The sequence below is a fragment of the Ranitomeya variabilis genome, chromosome 4 (assembly GCF_051348905.1).
Source record: "Ranitomeya variabilis isolate aRanVar5 chromosome 4, aRanVar5.hap1, whole genome shotgun sequence".
Classification (NCBI taxonomy): Eukaryota; Metazoa; Chordata; class Amphibia; order Anura; family Dendrobatidae; genus Ranitomeya; species Ranitomeya variabilis.
The window spans coordinates 262,947,055-262,969,241 of NC_135235.1; the positions used below are offsets into that span (position 1 = coordinate 262,947,055).

At 45.1% G+C, this 22,187-nt stretch overlaps 2 protein-coding genes across 2 annotated transcripts in view; both read right to left on the bottom strand.

Annotated features, from left to right (window-relative positions):
* LOC143764292 (indolethylamine N-methyltransferase-like) overlaps positions 1–22,187 on the bottom strand; it is a 99,548-nt gene that overhangs the window by 67,838 nt on the left and 9,523 nt on the right. The window lies entirely within an intron of this gene.
* On the bottom strand, positions 342–5,666 carry LOC143766987 (uncharacterized). The gene is made up of 4 exons (XM_077255008.1): positions 5,264–5,666; positions 4,333–4,489; positions 4,112–4,203; positions 342–439 (listed from the first exon to the last, which is right to left on the bottom strand). The coding sequence occupies exons 1-4, from the start codon at positions 5,346–5,348 to the stop codon at positions 342–344; spliced, it is 432 nt and encodes a 143-aa protein (XP_077111123.1). The 5' UTR covers positions 5,349–5,666.

Here is a 22,187-nt window from a genome sequence, read left to right on the forward strand (position 1 = left end):
GCCAGCATTTAGAGCTTGGGATTAAAGCTTCAATTAAGATGAGGTGGGTTTTTGCTCAACCACACTCAGACGTCACAAATATTATCTTGGTAGACCACAAATCTTATAAAAATGTAAGGATAGTGGCACAGGTAGTTGACTGAAAGTAAGTGTAGGCCTGCCGGTCTTGGAGACCTACTGCTACAGGCAAGGCACATGAAGGAGACCCAACTTAGAGTCCAAACATTTCAAGAGTAGAAAAAGTATAAAAGACCTCTGACATTCCTTCCATTACAGGCAACCCACCAGACAGAGACCCAACTTTGAGTCTCCACCTTTCCAATAATTATTGTCACACACCACTAAAGTGGCATACATTTCCTCAGAGTAGATAAAGTATAATAGGCCTCTGACAATCCTTCCATTATAGGTAAGGCTAGTTTCACATTTGCGTCACAACCTGCAACATTTAATCCGCAACCTCAAACGCACGAAAAACCACATGCAAACGCGTACAAACGCAGCATTTTTTAGACGCATAAGGTAACGCATGCGGTTAAAAAAACGCGGCGTTTACATGATTATTCATGCATTTTGCATGCGTTTGCATTTTCTGTGCGCATGGTGGAATATTTAACAGGAGAAAAATCGAAATAAACAGACACCGCCAATAGGACTACAGTGGACGTGTATTATGGGATATCTATATGTAGACCCTTGGACTGCTGAAATCTTAACAGTTTTCTACTGTATCCTGTGTCATGATGGATCTTTGCATGGAGAGCTTTTATTTCAACCTGGATTTAAGCATCAAGCTGTTTCTTGCCTGTGCGTTTGCTTGGGAGCAGCAAAGAAATAGAGAACGACAGAGAAGGACACGGTGTAGACGTTTTTGGAAACACCCATTATTGATCTACGGGAGAGCCGTGGAGCGTATCACACGCTATATGGCGAGCTTAATGCCAAACCGGACAAATTCCCGGAATATACCAGGATGTCTCAAGAGTCAAGACTCTTTCCGGGATTTGCTTGGTTGTGTCCAAGGAGCCATCCGGAGACAGGACACCCAGCTCCGTAGATCGATTCCAGCAGAGGAACGTCTCCTGGTTACATTAAGGTACATAAGAATTCTAAACGAATGCCAGTCATAATTATTGTTGGTCTGTCATGTATTATTTGTATTTTCATTTATATCTTTAGCTAAATACCACCATGAATGGAATTGATTTTAATTATATTTTTTTATTTTATTTCAGATTTCTGGCAACCAGAGAGAGCTTATCATCCCTCCACTTTCAGTACCGGCTTGGAATTTCCACCCTGTCTGGAATAGTTGCGGACACCTGCCGGGCTTTGTGGAATGTTCTCCGGGATGAATTTATTCCCCTACCCACGGAGTACATATGGATAGAAATTGCAGAAAAATTCTGCAGTGTGTGTGATTTCTCCAACTGTTTGGGAATGGAAAGCACATACGCATTATCAAACCCGCCAGAACTGGATTGGAGTACTTCAACTACAAAAAATATTTTTCTTTTGTGCTCATGGCAATAGCAAATGCGGACTGTCGCTTCATCACCATGGACATTGGAGCTTTTGGCCGTGGCAATGACCCACAGACTTTCAAGAACTCGGATATGGGCCGACGTGTGTATGGCAAAAATTTTAATTTTCCACTGCCACGACCTCTCCCCAACACTCGAGGCCCACCGATGCCATTTCTTATGGTTGGGGATGAGGCCTTTCAAATGTGTGAAAACCTACTGAAGCCATATTCCTGTCGGCACATGAACCACACTAAAACGATTTATAACTACAGACTGACCAGGGCCCGAAGAACAGTAGAGTGTACCTTTGGGATACTAGTCTCAAAATGGCGCATCCTTGCGACAGCCAATAATTTAAAAATGGAGACAGTCAATGAGGTGGTCAAAGCCTGTGTGGTTCTCCATAATTACATAATGGCTAAGGAGCGACCCAACATTGAACTGGATGAACCAGTTGCAAACCCATTGCCAGATTACCAGCATCACCCGCTGCGGTCAACTGTTGAAGTTGGCCACATGCAGGACCAATTTGCTGCCTATCTTGATTCTGATACTGGACGTGTGGCATGGCAAGACAATATTGTGTAAAATGTCCTGTTGGGTTTGGGTCTGTACCAGTTATGTTTTAAATGTCACTAATATTTTTTGTTAATAAACTTCGTGTTTTGATATCTTGACCAAGTCTCCTATGTATTTCCTAAAAAAACCACTTGTGTTGTTAGTGGTAAGGTAGTTGACGTCATTACGTCCTGATTCTGTTGTGCAGTATCTATTGGACGCAGACTGAAGAGACGATGGAGGTATAATGCAAAGCAGATCTACACTTATCAAGTCAGGTGTCATATATAATGAATTCATGATGCACAAATAACAGCCTCATGAATTCACTATTTCTGACACATGTTCAGGTGAGTATAGATATGCCTTGTATGACCTCCATCGTCTTTTCAGTTTGTGTGAAATAGATTATGTACACTGAAGAAAAAATGGAGGTTATACAAGGCAGTTCTCTACTCACCAGGTCAGGTGTCATAAATAATGAGTTCAATACGCAGTTTTATGCTTCATGAACTCATTATTTATGCTTTGTATTACCGCCATTTTCTCTTCAGTCTGCGACACAGATTAACCAGACTGAAGAGATTATGGAGAAAATACAAGTTATATATTTTTTTGCCACCTCATAGTGTGGCTCTATACCAAACACACAAAGCTGCAGTCTTGTACTTAATAACTACTGGAGCTATGAGTTGGCAAAAAAATATAGTTTGCGGCGCAGTGTTTTATCAGGCGTACGTTGTGTGTTGCCGACGGCGAAATACACAAATAACCAAACATTATTGGGGGCAAAAAACATTATTATTTATTTTTTAACACAAAAAAAATTTAACTGCGCCTGCTTGGGATAGAGTGACGGAACTGGGGGGGGTGTAGCTGTGAAGCCTGGCTAAGTGTGGATGACGCAGGGGTGGCAGGAGGAGCAATTAAAGTAGTGGGGTCTGGGAGTTCAGGAATGGGGCTTGACACATGAGAGGGCTGAGACACACTGGAAGGGTGAGGCAACCTGAAATTACAGACACATTGGGAGGTGAGGGGGAGGAATACGGATAGTCCACTGCTGTTTATTTTTTTTCCCCTTTTTGGGATCCATGTGTAAGTCTGTTGCGGCCTGGTCATGGTGGGCGACCTGTCAGGGTACGGCTGCTGCATTGTGCTCGTAGAGCGGACAGCCATGCCAGCGTCCTGCTGCATCGTGGTGGTGGTGGAGCAGAAGGCCATGCCTGGGTCCTGCTGCATCATGGTGGTGGTGGAGCAGAAGGCCATGCCAGGGTCCTGCTGCATCATGGTGGTGGGTAGGCCATGCCTGGGTCCTGCTGCATCATGGTGGTGGTGGAGCGAAAGGCCATGCCAGGGTCCTGCTGCATCGTGGTGACGGTGGAGCGGAAGGCCATGCCTGGGTCCTGCTGCTGCATGGTGGAGGCAGTGGAGGAGGTCCAAGCAGGAGCAGCAGTTGTCATGGTGGTGGCGGTGAGCTGTCCAACAGCACTCAGCATGTTGATGGTGCTGTAGTGGTGTCCGGCAGTGCTTGGAATGGAGGTGGCCATGCAGTGGTATGCAGCAGAGCTCGGCATTGAGGTCAAGCGTGACAGTGTTGGCACAGGTGGATATGCCGCCACTGTCTGCTGAAAATACCAACTCTGCTGCATAACCTGCACGTAAGCAGCATTGCAGGCCTGCATGACACTAAGATGGAGATCAGGAGTAAGGTGTTCTGACATGCCCTGTTCAATTTGATTGAAAAAATGATGTGCTGGCCTCTGGAGGTCCACTTTCACTTGGTCAAGGCTTTTGGTGACCTCCTGGATAAGTGTATTCATATGGTTTATGGCACTATCCAGTCGGTCACCCATCGCCTTGAGTCCATCATGAAAGACCGAGCTCAAGTGCAAAAACTCGAGCATGAGTGACCTGTCCAAGGCCCTCTGCCGCTGCCAGGAAGAGCCCCAAAAAAGAGGCAGAGGACTGGGACAGGGGAACACCTGATGGACCAGTTTCCTGGTCTCCCATCTGTGTGACAGGCCCACTTGCAGCAGCACTGCTGGTAGGCTGGGACAGGTCCGTGGCTGTTTGATGAAAGACCGCTCCAGAACCAGGGTCAAGAGTGCTGCTCCATGTGCTGTGAAAAAAGAAGAAAAAAACACATTAATACAAAACATTTACAATAGTAAAGTGCCAACTCCTGTGGAATAGAAAAATACAGATTAGGCAATCCAACACAACCCATTACACCACAAAAAATACTTACGTTCTCTGGGCAAGGACAGGTCTCAAAAATGCAAGGATGCGGTGATACTTGTATTTGCGGATCCTTGCTCCAGAACTACTAGGAACCTGGCTCTCTTGACGAAGGTCCTTGTTGAAGCAATCCTTCATCGAACGCCAACGTGTTTTGACTTTGAGCACTGTTGAAAAATATAAATAATGGTTAGACAATGTACTTTTGACCATGATCAGACAACTGTGTGTAATTGTCATGTCGAACGCTGTTCAGACCAGGTCGTCCGACAGACAGCGGTAATTCCGCTTTTGACCACTATTTGCTCATTGACGTTGGCTAGATTTTATCTAGCTGTTCTGGGGTTAATTTACCTTATCCTCGGATTGGAAGCTGGGCCATGCCCATTGCCTTTAAATAGTTCTCCTGATCATTGGGCATCGCCGATTATAACTTCTGTCTTGTGCATTGTTATCTCGGCCTGGACTGGAGAGCTGGTTGTTGGAGAATCGTAGCTGGTGGTGTATTTTCCTTTGTCTTATTTACTCCTTCCTATATTTGTGTTTATTTTGCCCTGCACATTTATAGTGTATTCCTGAGTGACTGCGGCGTGGTGTATATTTTCCTTTATCCTTGTCTGTGCAAACTGTGGGTATTGGTGTATAGCATTCACTGGGTGGTGGGTGGAGGTTTTCAGCCTAGGGTTGAAACAGGAGGCAGGATGAGGTTCGAGGCCTGTACATGCACACTTTCAGTGTAAACTTCAGGTAGAGGGTTAGTCAGGATTTCCCTAGTCTCCCTAGTTTCCCTAGAAATTTCAGGGGCCCGGGTTATTAGCTCTCGCCCACCTAGCCTCCCCGTGACAGCAATGAGAGAAACTCTCAGGAGTTTCTCTAATCACACACAGTTGTGTGATCACGGCCAAGGTCACTGCTGCAGCACACCGCATTACAATACTTACAAAATGCATTTCGGACCTGAGTCGCGGCATTGTCCCAGCCATCCCACATCGCTTTGGCCACCTCATTCCATAGCCGCCAGATCATCACGTTGTCCGAGTGCTGCAGAACCCGGGTGTCCCACAACGGGACTCGCTCATGGACCAGGTAGATTAGGAGGTTATTTTCAATGAGGTCCTCAACCCGTTCTGGAACCTATAAAACAAATAAAGACATTAATGTTGGAGAGATTAACATTAGGAAAAGAAAGAAGACAGAGACAGAAAACTGGCATGAATATTGAAAGTCAAGAAAAAAAAAGGAGTCAAGAAGAAAAAGGTAAAGAAAGAGGAAAGTAAAGAAATGAACATTCAAGAATAGTAAAGTCAGGATACAATAAACAGTCAGCCAGGTATACTTACACGCTGCCGCTGCATGCTGCTCCTGCTCAGCCTCTGCCGCAGTGGAAGAACTGCTCTAAAAAAAGGAAAAAAAAATTTGACACGTGTAGATATGACAGTGAATACTTACCAATCTGAAGAGGTGAGTACTCACTTCACTGACATTTTTCCATTGTGCAGGCCCAGGCTGTTGCTCCTCCTCAGAAGAAGATGACATTCTGATGCATGCAGAAAGAAAAAAATGACAGAAATTAGGACATATAGAGACAGAAAATAGAAAATAAAGGCATTGGCTAAGATATACTCACATTGTTCAGTCTTGCTTCCTCCAAGGTGCTTTCCTCTGTCTGGTCTGCTTACCAGTCTGCTGCATAGTGACCTGCCAATGCTCACTCCCTCCTCTTATCAGTTTGTAAGTGGGGGGTGGGTAATCAGTGTCTAGACAAGTTTTCCTGTAGTGCAATGCTTGCGTTCACAAACACAAGCAAACGCACGTGCTTGCAAACGCATGCGTTCACATAGACCGAAATGCGTTTTTTTTTCCTTCTGCTAACAACCGCATACATTTCTAGGCGGCAAATTGACGCCTCTAAAATTAATACATGTAGCGTTTACCGTGCCAAGCCGCAGACGACGAAACGATGAATGCGTCGTCAAATGCGGCAAAATGCAACCAATCACAGACACCTGCGTCCCTAATGTTAAAGATAGGAATGCAAGACGCATGCGGAAAATTGCGGCACAAACGCTGCGGACACAACTGCAAATGTGAAACCAGCCTAACCCAGCAGTCGGAGACCCAACTTTGAGTCTCCACCTTTCCAATAATTATTGTCACACACCACTAAAGTGGCATACATTTCCTCAGAGTAGAAACAGTATAATGAGCCTCTGATACCCCTTCCACTACAGGAAACCCACCAGATGGAGACTCAACTTTGTGTCTCGATATTTCCAAAAATTATTGTCACACCCCACTAAAGTGCCATGCATAGTATAATGTGCCTCTGACACCCCTTCTACTACAGGCAACCCATCAGATGATCACCGACTTTGAGACTTCATATTTCCAAAAATTATTGTCACACACCAGTAAAATGGCATTAATTTCCTCAGAGTAGAAATAGTATAATGTGCCTCTATATAAATAATTTAAAAAAAACAACATGGGTTCCCCTGTATTTTTGATAACCAGCCAGGCAAAACTGACATTTGGGGGCTGCAACCATTAGCTGTCAGCTTTAGCAAGGTTGGTTATCAAGAATAGAGGGGTCCCCACACTGTTTTTTACATTATTTAAATAAATAATTTAAAAACAACGGCATGGGGTCCAGCATATTTAACAACCAGCCTTGTTAAAGTAGACATCTGGGGTTAGCACCGCTGTAGCGGTGGTAAGTGGAGTTCATATTTGCAGGTTTCATGTAATTCATGTCACCTTTGTATTGTCTGGTGACATCAAGTCTACGGCTTAGAAATGGATGAACTTCTATAAGACACCTATCCATTACTAATCCGATAGTTATATTGTAAATTAATATACAGCCAGAATAAAGTCATTTAATTGAAAGAATGGCACAGACTCCTTTAATGGTTCTAAATTAAACCATACTCACATCATTGACCATTCCATTGATGCCATAGTCTCCTGTAATAAAAACAAAAACAAAAAACAACCATATACCTCACCCCTTCGTTGTTCTGTCCCACTCTGTAATCCATGTCTGGGGATAAACAGTTTTCAAACTGGATGGTGCCAACATGTCCAGGATGAGAACCACTGTGAGAATGAGTTGCTGCGAGCGCAGCATCAGTGACTAGTTGTGATGTCATCAAAGTTACCACTGATCACTGAGGCTGTGAGAAATTTCTCCCAGTGATCTGTGGTGAACTCTCTGAACTCAGCGCTCCACTGTGAGACTTTTTCTCACTGTGCTAGCGTGAATCTCACAGCATCTCATTCATTGGTTGTTCTCAGCCTGGATGATCGCATCTTGGCACCAGGTTGAAAACTGTTTATCACCAGACATGGATTACAGCATGGGAGAAAACTACAGACAGGGGAGGGACATGGTTGTTTTATACTTTTGTTTTATTACAGGAGATAAGGGCTTCAATGGAATGGGCGATGGCATGAGTATGATTTAATTTATAATCATTAAAGGAGTCTGTGTCATCCTTTCAATTAAAGGATGTTATTCTGGCTGTGTGTTTTTATTTACAATATAACAATAGGATTAGTAATGGATAAGTGTCTCATAGATGCCTCTCCATTACGAAGCTGTAGGCTTGATTTCACCGTAAACATCAACCTCACAAATATGAACCACACTTGCCACTGCAACAGGGCAAAGCGCCAGAATTGGCATATCTAATCGATGCACCTTTTCTGGGCAGCTGCGGGTGTTAGGGCTAGCGGAACGCACCAAATAATTAGAGAAAAGGAATAAGGTGCGTTCGCAGCCAGGGGTCCACCGTGCAGAGATGGAACCTGCTGCTAAGCAATGATGAACTATATGGCGGTACAATGAGGATACCCACACGGGTTAGCTTCACCCTGTGTGAAAGAAGCAAACCCTGTTGTGTCACAGAGCCGCAGTACCGCACGTAACAGAAATAATAATAAAGTAGCAGAAGAGTGCATGCAGTGCCGCTCTGGCAGAAGCCACTGACTAAACAGACTTGGGTTAGGAAAGCGTGGAGATAGCGCATGGCGCCGCACTGGCGGTCACGGTAATATACGCTGTTTGTGTACTAGTATTGGTCACAAGTCGGGTGCTAGATTACAATCATCCTCCTTACGCGAGCATTCAAACACAAGGGAGGGGATGTTTAACGAGCGACTTTCACTCACAACACACACACGTAAACAAGAGTATACTAGCGCATGGCCGCGTGGCCATGTGAATCTTTTATAGCTGCAGCAAGTTCAAGACCTTCCTAGAGGACCAATGAGAACTGCTACAGTAACTGAGCAACTTCAGGACCTTCCTAGAGGACCAATAGGAGCTGCTGCAGTACCTGAGCATGTGACCCCAGACCTCCACTGAGAGGTCTTCCTTTGGGCATGCTCAGAAGGGAAAAAGCAGGACTTAGTCCCAGAGATGTCTGCTCGCCGCTGATCAGTACAGGCTACAATGGCAGAGCCTGGAAAGGCAGGAGTAACCCTTTGCACAGAATCAGACTGAGCGAGACGCTGGGACCGACATCTCCGCTGAGCAGGCTCCACTGTGGCTGATGCAGAATGAGAGACTGCAGCAGACATGGTTCGAGATTCCCCCTTGTGCAGTGGCGGGAACTCAATTCCTAACATTACCCCCCTCGTTGGGTCTCGCTACGCTCAAAGGCTGCAATGAGCAGCAGAGCCTGAATGTGCTCTACAGGTTCCCAGGTTCTGTCCTCAGGACTGTGGCCCTTCCAGTCCATCAGATAGTATTTTTTGCCACGTACCACTTTGCACCTCACGATAGCATTCACCTCGTACTCATCCGTGGATGAACCCAATGTCCCAGCAGATGACTCAGAAAACCGGAACATATACAGCAGACGAGCTTTAAGAGGGAAACGTGGAAGGTGTCGGTGATACCAAGCCACTGAGGAATAGCCAAACGTTGGACCACAGGGTTAACCTGTTCCAGAACCTTGAAAGGACCAATGTAGTGAGGCGCAAACTTTGTGGACTCAACTTGCAGCCTGATGTTAAAGGCAGAGAGCCACAATAAGTCGCCAGGAGCGAAGGTCGAAGAGGGGCGCCGGTGAGCATTGGCAGAAACCCTCATTCTCTCCTTGGAAGCCCAAATGACATCCTGTGTGCATTCCCAAATGTCACATGCCTCCACTGCCCAGTCTGCCACCCTGGAATCAGTGGATGACACGGGAATGGGCACAGGGACAGGCGGATGCTGGCCGTAATTAAGGAGAAAAGGAGTCTGCCCAGTGGAATAGGCTACGGCGTTGTTCAGAGCAAATTCTGCCCAAGGTAGCAAAGATGCCCAGTCATCCTGCCTAGCAGAGACAAAATGTCGCAAATATGTCACCAGAGTCTGGTTCGCCCTCTCTACCAACCCATTTGTCTCGGGATGATATGCAGAGGAGAGATTTAGTTCTATGGTGAGTAGATGACAGAGCTCTCTCCAAAACCAAGATGCGAACTGGGGACCCCGGTCACTGACAATTTTATCAGGCATGCCATGTAGACGGAAAATGTGTTTAATGAACATTGCCGCCAAGGCCCGAGCAGAAGGTAACCGTGGAAGCGGCACCAAGTGCCCCATCTTAGAGAAATGATCGGTGACAACCCAGATAACGGTGCAGTAACGAGACTTGGGTAAGCCCACCACGAAGTCCATCCCAACCATCTACCAGGGCCTGTCTGCCACCGGCAGGGGGTAAAGTTGCCCAGCAGGTCATTGCCGAGGAGACTGATTCTTGGCCCTGGAGACACACGCCCGAATATAGTCCCCGACGTCATAGGCCATATGCAGCCACCAGTACGTCCTCACCAAGAGCTCAGGTGTCCTCTTGGTCCCAAAATGTCCATCCACCCTGGTCGAGTGAGCCCAAGAGAGAACCTCCGGTCACAAATTAGAAGGAACAAAAGTCTTGCATGAGGGCACAGACTAGCGAAACCGGAGCCACAGTTCTCAGGCTCTCAGAAGGGACAATAAGCCGAGGCTCCTCCTCCTCCTCAGATGACACTACGGAGCGAGAGAGAGCATCGGCATGAATGTTCTTCTCCCCAGAGAGAAAATGGAGAGTTAAATGGAACCGGGAGAAGAACAGGGACCATCTAGCCTGGCGAGAATTCAGCCGCTGGGCCGTCTGTAAGTACACCAAGTTCTTGTGGTCTGTGAACACTTGGAAGGGAAACCGAGCTCCCTCCAAGAGGTATCTCCACTCTGAGAAAGCCAACTTAATGGCTAGCAACTCCCTGTCCCTGAAGGAATAATTCCTCTCCGCTGGTGAAACGGTCTTGGAGAAGAAGAAGCAAGGATACTTCCAACCTTGAGCATCCTTTTGGAAGAGGACTGCTCCAGCACCAAAGGATGAGGCATCCACCTCCATAATAAATGGCTTATCTACATCGGGTACGATGTAGGATGGGAGCACTAGTGAAGTGTGACTTAATCGAGAGAAAGGTCTTGGAGACCTCCTCCGACCACAACTTGGGATTTGCTCCCTTCTTGGTGAGGGCAATCAAGGGAGCTACCAAAGTTGAGAAGTGTGGGATGAAATGGCGATAGTAATTAATGAAACCCATAAAGTGCTGCACCGCTTTAAGAGAATGGGGTTCTTGCCAGTCCTTCACAGCCTGTAGCTTGTCAGGATCCATAGACAATCACTGGGCAGAGATGGTATAGCTAAGGAAAGGCAAGGACTCCTGCTCAAACACATACTTCTCCAACTTGGCGTAGAGGGAGTTTTCCCGTAAGAGGTCGAAGACTTTGCGAACATCTCTCCGATGGGAGTCAATATCTGGAGAATAGATGAGAATATCATCCAGATAGACTATGACTGAGGTGGTGAGCATCTTCCGGAAGATATCGTTCACAAAGTCTTGGAAAATGGCTGGGGCATTACAGAGCCCTAAGGGCATCACCAGATATTCATAGTGCCCATCCCTGGTGTTAAAATCCATCTTCCATCCGTCCCCCTCACTGATGCAAATCAGGTTGTAAGCACCCCGCAGATCTAACTTAGTAAATACCCTTGCTCCCCGTAGCCTATCAAAAAGTTCAGACATCGGGGTAGTGGGTATTTATTCTTAACGGTGATGGCGTTAAGACCCCTGTAGTCTATGCATGGACGTTGTTCTCCATTCTTCTTCTGCACGAAGAAGAACCCAGCCCCTGCAGGTGACACTGTCTTCCTAATGAATCCTCTTGCCAAATTCTCTTGAATGCACTGGGACATTGCCTCCATCTCCGGAAGAGATAACGGATAGACTCAACCCTGGGGAGGCTCTGCACCAGGCAATAGGACAATCATATGAGGCGGAAGAGTCTCCGCAGCCCTTTTGGAGAACACGTCCGCATAGGACCAATAGTGCTTGGGGAGAGAGGAAAGATCTGCGGTATTTCTGTAATAGCAACCTGTACGCACTCCCTCTGACATCTACCCTCACAGGATTTACTCTATCCCAAAATTTTCACTGAGGACCACTCTATATGAGGAGAATGATAGCGAAGCCATGGTATTCTCAACAGGACCTCATCAATTCCCTCAGGAAAGACTAATAGGGAGATAATCTCCTGATGTGATGGAGACATAGAAAGAGTGAATGGAATGGTTTGATGTGTAATCTGTGAGGGTAGTGTTGACCCATTTACCACTCGAACGGTCACAGGTTTAGCGAGCATCACCAGGGGAATTGCGTGATGCTGGGCGAAAGCAGATGACGTGAAATTGCCTTCCACCCCGATGTCCAGGCAAAGCTCTACCATAAGAGTGGATGGGCCTATAGTAATTGTCCCCTTGAAGGACAATTTAGAGGAAAACGTCTCTGTGTCTAGTGTACCTCCTCTAAGTACCACTAGACGCCGATGTTTCCCCGACCGCTGAGAACACTTGGAGGCAAGATGTCCTGATTGCCGGCAAACATGACAGACCTTAAGTGCATGAGCGGGCCGGGACTTAGATCCCAATCGCAACACCTCTACGGCCTCATGTGACTCGGACACCTGGACCGGAGATTCCTGAGGTTTGGCGAAGGTGGGAGCCAGCCGAAACCTCTGCCTACACTGGGCTCACTTCAACCTTCGCTCGTGAAAACGAAGGTCGATGCAGGTTGACATAGCTATGAGCTCCTCCAGTGTGGCGGAAACTCCCTAGTGGCCAAAGTGTCCTTCACATGGTCAGCCAGCCCTCTCCAAAATACCGGGATAAGGGCTTTATCCGACCATTCCAGCTCAGACGCTAATGTCCGGAAGTGAATGGCAAAATGGCTGACCATGAACGAACACTGAGTCAATGCCAACAGTTGGAGCACGGTATCATGGGTGACTTGGGGTCCTAAAAAGACCTGTTTCAGAGTGCTCAAAAACCGAGGAGCACTTTGCACCACATGATCGTCACGCTCCCACAGCGGCGTAGCCCACTCTAATGCCCTGTCCGACAGCACAGAAATTATAAATCCCACCTTTGCCCGCTCTGTGGGAAAACATGCAGCCAGGAGCTCGAGGTGTATACTGCACTGGCTCACCAAACCCCTACAGGATTTACTGTCACCAGAGTATTTCTCTGGCAGCGGGAGGTGAGATAAGGTCGGAACAGAGATGGCAGTGGGTAAAGCAACTGCAGCCATGCTAGCAGCCTGAAAAGCGATTGCGGTAACATCCACCGCTGAGGTTGTGCGCTCAAGAGCCGCCAACCTGCCCTCCAGCAGCTGGATGTACCCCTGCAATCGCTGTTCGTCTGTCATTACTTAGCCAGACACTGGCACTAGTATAATGTTAGGGCTAGCGGAACACACCAAATAATTAGAGAAAGTGAATATGGTGCGTTCGCAGCCCGGGGTCCACCGTGCAGAGATGGAACCTGCTGCTAAGCAATGATGAACTATTTGGTGGTACAATGAGAATACACACACCAGTTAGCTTCACCCTGTGTGAAGGAAGTGAACTCTGTTGTGTCACAGAGCCGCAGTACCGCACGTAACAGAAATAATAATAAAGTAGCATGAGAGTGCATGCAGTGCCGCTCTGGCGGATGCCACTAACCACCCAGACTTGGGTTAGGAAAGCGCGGAGATAGCACGCGGCACCATACTGGTGGTCACAGTAATAGACGCTGTTTGTGTACTAGTGTTGGTAACAAGTCGGGCGCTAGATTACAATCATCCTCCTTACGCGAGCATTCAAACACAAGGGAGGGGATGTTTAAAGAGCGACTTTCACTCACAACACACACGTAAACAAGAGTATACTAGCGCATGGCCATGTGGCCATGCAAACCTTTTATAGCTGCAGCAAATTCAGGACCTTCCTAGAGGACCAATGAGGACTGCTACAGTAACTGAGCAACTTCAGGACCTTCCTAGAGGACCAATAGGAGCTGCTGCAGTACCTGAGCATGTGACCCCAGACCTCCACTGAGAGGTCTTCCTTTGGGCATGCTCAGAAGGGAAAAAGCAGGACTTAGTCCCAGAGACGTCTGCTCACCGCTGATCAGTACTGGCTACAATGGCAGAGCCTGGAAAGGCAGCAGTAACCTTTTGCACCGAATCAGACTGAGCAAGACGCTGGGACCGACGTCTCCGCTGAGCAGGCTCCACTGCGGTTAATGCAGAATGAGAGACTGCAGTAGACATGGTTCAAGATTCCCACTGTGCAGCAGCGGGAACTCGACTTCTAACAGTGGGCTGTTGTTGTTAGGCTGGGGGGTGCCTATATCAATGGTCCCTTACCAGCCTGAGAATACGAACCCCCAGTGTTCTGCTGCAGCAGGGCTAGTTTGTCATAAATGAGGGGATTCACATTGTTTTTTAAAATTATTTAAATAATTAAAAAAAGAGCGTGGCGACCCTTCTATTCTTGATAACCAATCTTGCTAACGCTGACAGCAGAGGGTTGCAGCCCTCAGCTGTCAGTTTTGCTGGCTGGTTGTCATAAATATAGGGGAACCCATGCCGTTTTTTTCCAAATTATTTATTTAGAGCGCAGGCGCCAGGCTGATGGATACTCCCATCAGCGGCTTCTGCTTTTGCAGCAGGCATACAGCAGTAGTTTCATCAGCCGACTCCATTGACCAGAGGTAAATTTTATACCTCCAATCACAGCTGCGGGCTCCCGCTGTCTTTTGACAGCATGGGAACTGCGACTGTCTGACCAGTGATAATGATTTTACTGCCGATCAGAAGCAGTGTTTGCCATGCTGTCATGCACATGACAGCGTGACAAACACCTTGTGTTCAGGGGACCAAGCCCGAACAGTAACACAGACTCCCTGTTAAAGTCCGTGTTCGGTGTCCGTGCCTGAACAGTAGGTGTTCGGTACGGATGCCGGACTTTACTGTTCGGGTTCAACCATTTCTACTCTTGATACCTGACTGCAACACAGTATTAGCCCAAACTATTTGGATTAGGAAATGGGGCCTAGTGCCTGCACCCCAATATTAGCCCAAATGATTTGGATTAGGAAATGTAACCTCCAGACTCCTGACTGCAACACAATATTAGCCAAAATGATTTGGATTAGAAAATGAGGCCTCTTGAGTCCTGACTGCAACGCGGTATTAGCCCAAATGATTTGGATTAAGTAATGTGGACTCCTGCCTGCACAATACTAATAGCACAAACTAGTCTGATACTGGAAGTTCTATTTTACACAGGACATGATCCTTGCTAACTATATGACAACTTGCAGCAGCAGGAGCAGAAGAATCCTCTCTGTGCTGTTACACTGACAAAATGGAGCCAGCAAAGTAACATGCCTGCTTTTTATATGGAGAGGAACTTGTGACTTCTGCAGCCAATGACAGAAGCCCTTCTGGACAGATATTGTGGATGGTTTCTGCTTCCTGATTGGCTGCAGGAATGTAAACACATTAAGTTAATTAAAAAAAAGAAAGAAAACACTCTTCCGCCTCTGTAACCTATACACACACCCTCCCTCATAAAACATGTCCCTCCTGCACATCATACAGCACCACTATCCTATCCAAAGTCCCAACAAAAGCATTTATCCAATTGTGCCTGAATTTTGCTGACTTTGAGATAAAATGCTTGGGAATCTGAACACGAATTCAAATGAGCTAAGTTCATGCCAAATTTGAGATTGACGAATCTTTTCCTAACAAGTTCACTCATATTTAGATTTATATGTATTTTTTATTGTTTTATTTTGCAGTTTTCTAGGCACTATTACTTTTTTGTGAGAGTCTCAACGTCTCATTAATAGTATACATCGAGGGCCACAATTGACATTATTACTGCATGTGTGGGTGGCTCAGGTTATGTTACAACGATATGTGCATGTGTACAGTGCCTTGCGAAAGTATCCGGCTCCCTGGAACTTTTCATCCTTTTCCCACATATCATGCTTCAAGCATAAATACATGCAATGTAAATGTTTGGTGAAGAATCAACAACAAGTGGAACACAATTGTGAAGTTGAACAAAATTTATTGGTTATTTAAAATTTTTGTGGAAATTCAAAAACTGAAAAGTGGGGCGTGCAATATTATTCGGCCTCTTTACTTTCAGTGCAGTAAACTCACTCCAGAAGTTCATTGTGGATCTCTAAATGATCCAATGTTGTCCTAAATGCCTAATGATGATAAATATAATCCACATGTGTGTAAGTAAGTTCCGAATTCTAGGAATTTAGGACCTGAGAATGACGTCACGGCTTGTGATTGGTCGCGTGGCGGTCACATGAGCGGCACGCGACCAATCAGAAGCCATGATGTCATGGAAGGCCATAAACGCGCTCATTTTAAGCAAAGAAGGCTGCCGGTTACCAGCGGTGATGTCCAGGGGCCTCCGGAGAGGTGAGTATATCAATATTTTTTATTTTAATTCTTTATTTTACACAGTAATATGGATCCCAGGGCCTGAAGGAGAGTTTCCTCTCCTTCAGACCCTGGGAACCATCAGGATACCGTCCGATACTTGGTTTCCCATTGACTTGCATGGGTATCTGGTATCGGAATCTGCGAGATCCGATACTTTGCCGGTATTGGCCGATACTATCCGATACCGATACTTTCAAGTATCGGACGGTATCGCTCAACACTACTGATCAGAGATGCAGCCAAGAGGCCCATGATCACTCTGGATGAACTTTGTAGATTGTGAGCCCTCGCAGGCAGGGTCCTTTCTAATCCTGTACCAGTTGTGACTTGTATTGTGTAAGATTATTGTACTTGTTTTTCTTATATATACCCCTCCTCACATGTAAAGTGCCATGGAATAAATGACGCTACAATAATAATAATAATAACTGCAGATATCTACAGCTGAGGTGGGACAGTCTGTCCATAGGACAACAATCAGTCGTACACTGCGCAAATCTGGCCTTTATGTAAGAGTGGCAAGAAGAAAGCCATTTCTCAAAGATATCCACAAAAAGTGTTGTTTAAAGTGTTGCTTGCAATAAGCCACCTGGGAGACACACCAAACATGTGAAAGAAGGTGCTCTGGTCAGATAAAACCAAAATCGAACTTTTTGGCAACAATGCCAAACGATATGTTTGGTGTAAAGGCAACACAGCTCTTCACCCTGAACACACCATCCCCACTGTCAAACATTATGGTGGCAGCATCATGGTTTGGGCCTGCTTTTCTTCAGCAGGCACTAGGAAGATGGTTAAAATTGATGAGAAGATGGATGGAGCCAAATACAGGACCATTCTTGAAGAAAACCTGTTGGAGTCTGCAAAAGACCTAAGACTGGGATGAAGATTTGTCTTCCAACAAGACAATGATCCCAAACATAAAGCAAAATCCACAATGGAATTGTTCACAAATAAACATATCCAGGTGTTAGAATGGCCAAGTCAAAGTCCAGACCTCAATCCAACTGAGAATCTGTGGAAAGAGCTGAAAACTGCTGTTCACAAACGATTTCCATCAAACCTCACTGTGCTCGAGCTGTTTGCCAAGGAAGAATGGGCAAGAATTTCAGTCTCTCGATGTACAAAACTGACAGAGACATACCCCAAGCGACTTGGAGTTGTAATCACAGCAAAAAGTGGTGCAACAAAGTATTAAGTTATCGGGGCCGAATAATATTGCACGCCCCACTTTTCAGTTTTTGAATTTCCACAAAAATTTTAAATAACCAATAAATTTACGTTCAACTTCACAATTTGGTATCTGTATGTTTGAAGCATGATATGTGGGAATAGGTTGAAAAGTTCCAGGGAGCCAAATACTTTCGCAAGGAACTGTATTTTACGCAAAAATAATACATATTTTCAACTTTCATATTTTAAAAATTACAAAAAGGAAACTGAGCCAATGCAAAAGTACCTAGTAGTGCCCCGTTTTGAAAGTATCAGAGCTTGTAAATTTTTTGGTAGACAGATAAGATTCTTTTAATTCTTGATTGAGGGATTTTCATCCATTCTTCCTTGGAAAATTCTTTTGGTTCTGTGAGATTCCCAGGTAATTTTGCATCCTCTGCTATTTTGCGGTCTAGACACATATTTTCAATGATGTTCAGATCAGGGGACAGATGGGGGCCATTTTAAAACCTTAAGCTTGCGCCTTTTGAGGTATTCTATTGTGAATTTTGATGTGTGTTTAGGATCATTATTAGTGATGAGCGAATATACTCGTTGCTCGGGTTTTCCTGAGCACGCTCGAGTGGTCTCTGAGTATTTTCCTTGCCCCAGCTGGATGATTTACGGCTGCTAGCCAGGCTTAGTACATGTGAGGGTTGCCTGGTTGCTAGGGAATCCCCATTGTTATGATCTGGTGACTTAGGAGCCGCATGAGACTTTCTCAGGAGAAGTGGAATCTATACTGACCGCAAGCCCTGAACTAACACCGCAACTAGAAGTAGCCGTGGGGTGTGCCTAACAAAACCCTAGACACCTCGACACAGCCGGAGGACTAAATACCCCTATAGATAGAAATAGGAATACTAACTTGCCTCAGAGCAGAACCCCAAAGGATAGGCAGCCCCCCACAAATATTGACTGTGAATAGGAGAGGAAAAACACACACACCAGATTTCATCAAAAGAGGCCACTCTAGCTAAACAGGGAAAGATAGGACAGAATACTAAGCGGTCAGTATTAAAACTCTAAAAATATCCACAGCAGAAAATACAAAAAGTTCCACAATCTAACTAAAGACATAGAATGTATATTGCAACTCCTGAGAATCCAACAAGACTGAGAAAATACTGATACAATCTAAGCTGGACAAAAAAACACTGAATAGCACTAAATTGTTAAGCACACAGCATGTGTGCCACAAAAACCAGACACTTATCTTTGCAGATTTGGCAGGAAGGCAGAAGGAACCAGGCAAGGACAAAACCTCCAAAAACAATGGACAACTGGCAAGGACTAATGAATCCTGCAAGCCTAAATACCCCAGTCAAAACTGCAATTAGCAGAAACACCTGACCAGGACTGCAACTCAGGGACAACTGCATTACCACCTACAACCACCGGAGGGAGCCCTGTTATGATCTGGTGACCCTGGAGCCGCATGAGACTATCTCTGGAGTAGGTGGTACCTGTACTGACCGCAACCCTAAACTGACACCGCAACTAGAAGTAGCCGTGGTGTGTTCCTAACACGGCCTAGACACCTCAACACAGCTGGAGGACTAAATACCCCTAAAGTTGGAAATGGGAATTCTATCTTGCCTCAGAGCAGAACCCCAAAGGATAGGCAGCCCCTCACAAATATTGACTGTGAGTTTAAGAGGAAAATACGTACAGGCGGAGAAACAGTATTTAGCAAAAGAGGCACTTCTAGCTAAATAGAAAAGGATAGGACAGAATTCTAAGCGGTCAGTATTAAAACCCTAAAAGTATCCACAGCAGGTAATACTAATATTCTATACCTAACTAAAGACATAGAATGTATATCTGCATCTCCAGAGTATCCAGCAAGACAGAAAAATCCAAAGTCTAAGCTGGACAAAAACACAATAAATTGCACTGAACAGAAAAGCACACTGCATGCGTGCTACAGAGACAAAAAAACAGAGACTTATCTTAGCTGAATTGACAGCAGGGCATGAGGAGCCAGACAGAGATGCAATCCCTCCATGAACAATGGGCAACTGGCATGGAATGCTGGATCCTACACACCTAAATACCTAATAGAGCTGCAATCAGCAGAAACACCTGCCCTGGATTACAATCCAGAGACAACTGCGCTACCACTAACAACCACCGGAGGGAGCCCAAGAGCAGAATTCACAACAGAGCCCAAAAGCGGAATTCTCAACACCCCATATGTAATCGAGCTGTCTAGAAGCCACAAATCATCCAGCTGAGGCAAGGAAAACTAAATCTCCGAGCAGTCATAAATACTCGGAGATTACCTGAGCGTGCTGTATGTATTATGTTTCATAGCTATGTTGTCAGATATCTCGTGGCTAGGAGTTCCCTTTTTATCCCAAAAGCTAGGGTCGCCCTAGCAATCCCTGTTCCACAGATTACTTCTAATAGTGAAGATGCCAGCGTGACATACCTTGCAGAGCTCCTAAATCAGCTCTTATCCATCCCCTCTCCCACCCATGGAAGTGGGAAGTTATAGTGTATAAGAATATACAAACCAGACTACCAAGGGAAGACTTTCAGGGATAAACTTAAATACCAATCATAAAACAACAGAGTGGAACTACAGGAAGAATAGCAAGGAAAAAACAAATAGGAGAAGATGAGGATATGCACACAGAATAATCACCAAACAACAGTCTTTAGAAAAACTCTCCAAATGGCTTTACAAACAACCAACTCCCCCAACTCCAGAACCAGGCAGCATAAAAAAATATATATAATAATAATCTTTATTTTTATAGAGTGCTAACATATTCTGCAGCGCTTTACAGGTTGCACACATTATCATCGCTGTCCCCGTTGATGCTCACAATCTAAATTCCCTATCAGTATGTCTTCGGAATGTGGGAGGAAACCGGAGAATTCGGAGGAAACCCACGCAAACACGGAGAGAACATACAAACTCTTTGCAGATTGTCCTTGGTGGGATTTGAACCCAGGACTCCAGCGCTGCTGTGCTAACCACTGCGCCACCGTGCTGCGCATAAACATATATATAGATATATATCTCTATATATATTATATGTGTATAGGAGAGGGCAGTGGCCAACACTTAACAGCTAAGACCATTTCATATGATGTGAAGTAATTATAATCAGCGCAGGAGAAATCAAACACAGGGTCTACCTCCCTGTCGCAGTAAACCCACAAACATTATGTTTGCATTAAGAATTTGCAGAGATTTCATTGAATCCATTCTTCCCTTTACCCATGCCATTGTCTGCAACACAACCCCAAAGCATGAGATCCAACACCCATGCTTAATGGTTGATGAGATGCTCTTTCCTGAAATTTTGTGCCCTTTTTTCTCCACACATACTTTTGATTATTGTGGCCAAAAAGTTCTATTTTAACCTCTTTGGCCCACAGAACTTGTTTCTAAAATTCATCAGGCTTGTTTAGCTGTTCTTTTGCACACTTCTGATGATGAATTTTATGATGAGTGTGCAGGAGAGGTTTTCTTCTGATAACTCTTCCATAAAGACCATATTCATGCAGATGTCTCTGAACCATAGAACAATGTACCACAACTCCAGAAACTGCTAAATCTTTCTGAAGGTCTTTTTCAGTCAAACAGGGATTCTGATTTGCCTCTCTTGCAATCCAAGGAGCAGCTGCACCTAAAATTTTGGTTGGTCTTCCAGTCCTTATCTTGACCTCCATTGTTTCTGTTAACTGCCATTTCTTAATTACATTTCGAATTGAGGAAAGGGCAACTTGAAAACGCTTTGCTATCTTCTTATAGCCTTCTCCTGCTTTGTGGGTCTCCACCATTTTCATTTTCAGAGTGCTAGGCAACTACTTAGAAGAACCCACTGCTATAACCCTAATGGAATAATGGTCTGAAACTTTGGTCAGAGTTATATGAGCACACAAATGTCACAGGGTGCCCAAACTGTTGCATCAGCCAATTTTCCTTTTTTGTAATTTTTAAAATGAAAAAAACAAAAATACATATATATATATATATATATATATATATATATATATATATATATATATACTAGATGGTGGCCCGATTCTAACGCATCGGGTATTCTAGAATATGTATGCATGAATGTACAGTACGTCGCGCTGCGAGTGGGGATTAAATTCCATGCCAATATCGCTGATTGGTCGCGCCCGGCTGGCCGATCAGCAAAGCATGGTTCAAACCCGCACCAATTCACGGCCGGACTGCGCCAGTCGCTGATTGGTCACGGCCGGCAGGGCACGACCAATCAACGAAGCGGTGTTTAAATCCCACGCCAATATCGCTGATTGATAACACAGCCACATAGTATATAACAGCCATGTAGTATATAGCACAGCCACGTAGTATATAGCAGCCACGTAGTATATAGCACATCCACGTAGTATATAACACAGCAAAGTAGTATATAGCACAGCCACGTAGTATATAGCACAGCCACGTAGTATATAACACAGCCACGTAGTACATAGCACAGCCCATGTAGTATATAACACAGCCCACATAGTATATAGTACAGCCCACGTAGTATATAACACAGCCCACATAGTATATAGCACAGCCATGTAGTATATAACACAGACAGCTATGTAGTGTATAGCACAGCCATGTAGTATATAGCTCAGCCACATAGTATATAGCACAGCCACATAGTATAAAGCACAGCCACATAGTATATAACACAGACCGCCACATAGTATATAGCACAACCACATAGTATATCACAGCCATGTAGTGTATAGCAGCCACGTAGTGTATAACACAGCCAACATAGTATATAACACAGCCTATGTAGTATATAGCACAGCTACATAATATATAACACA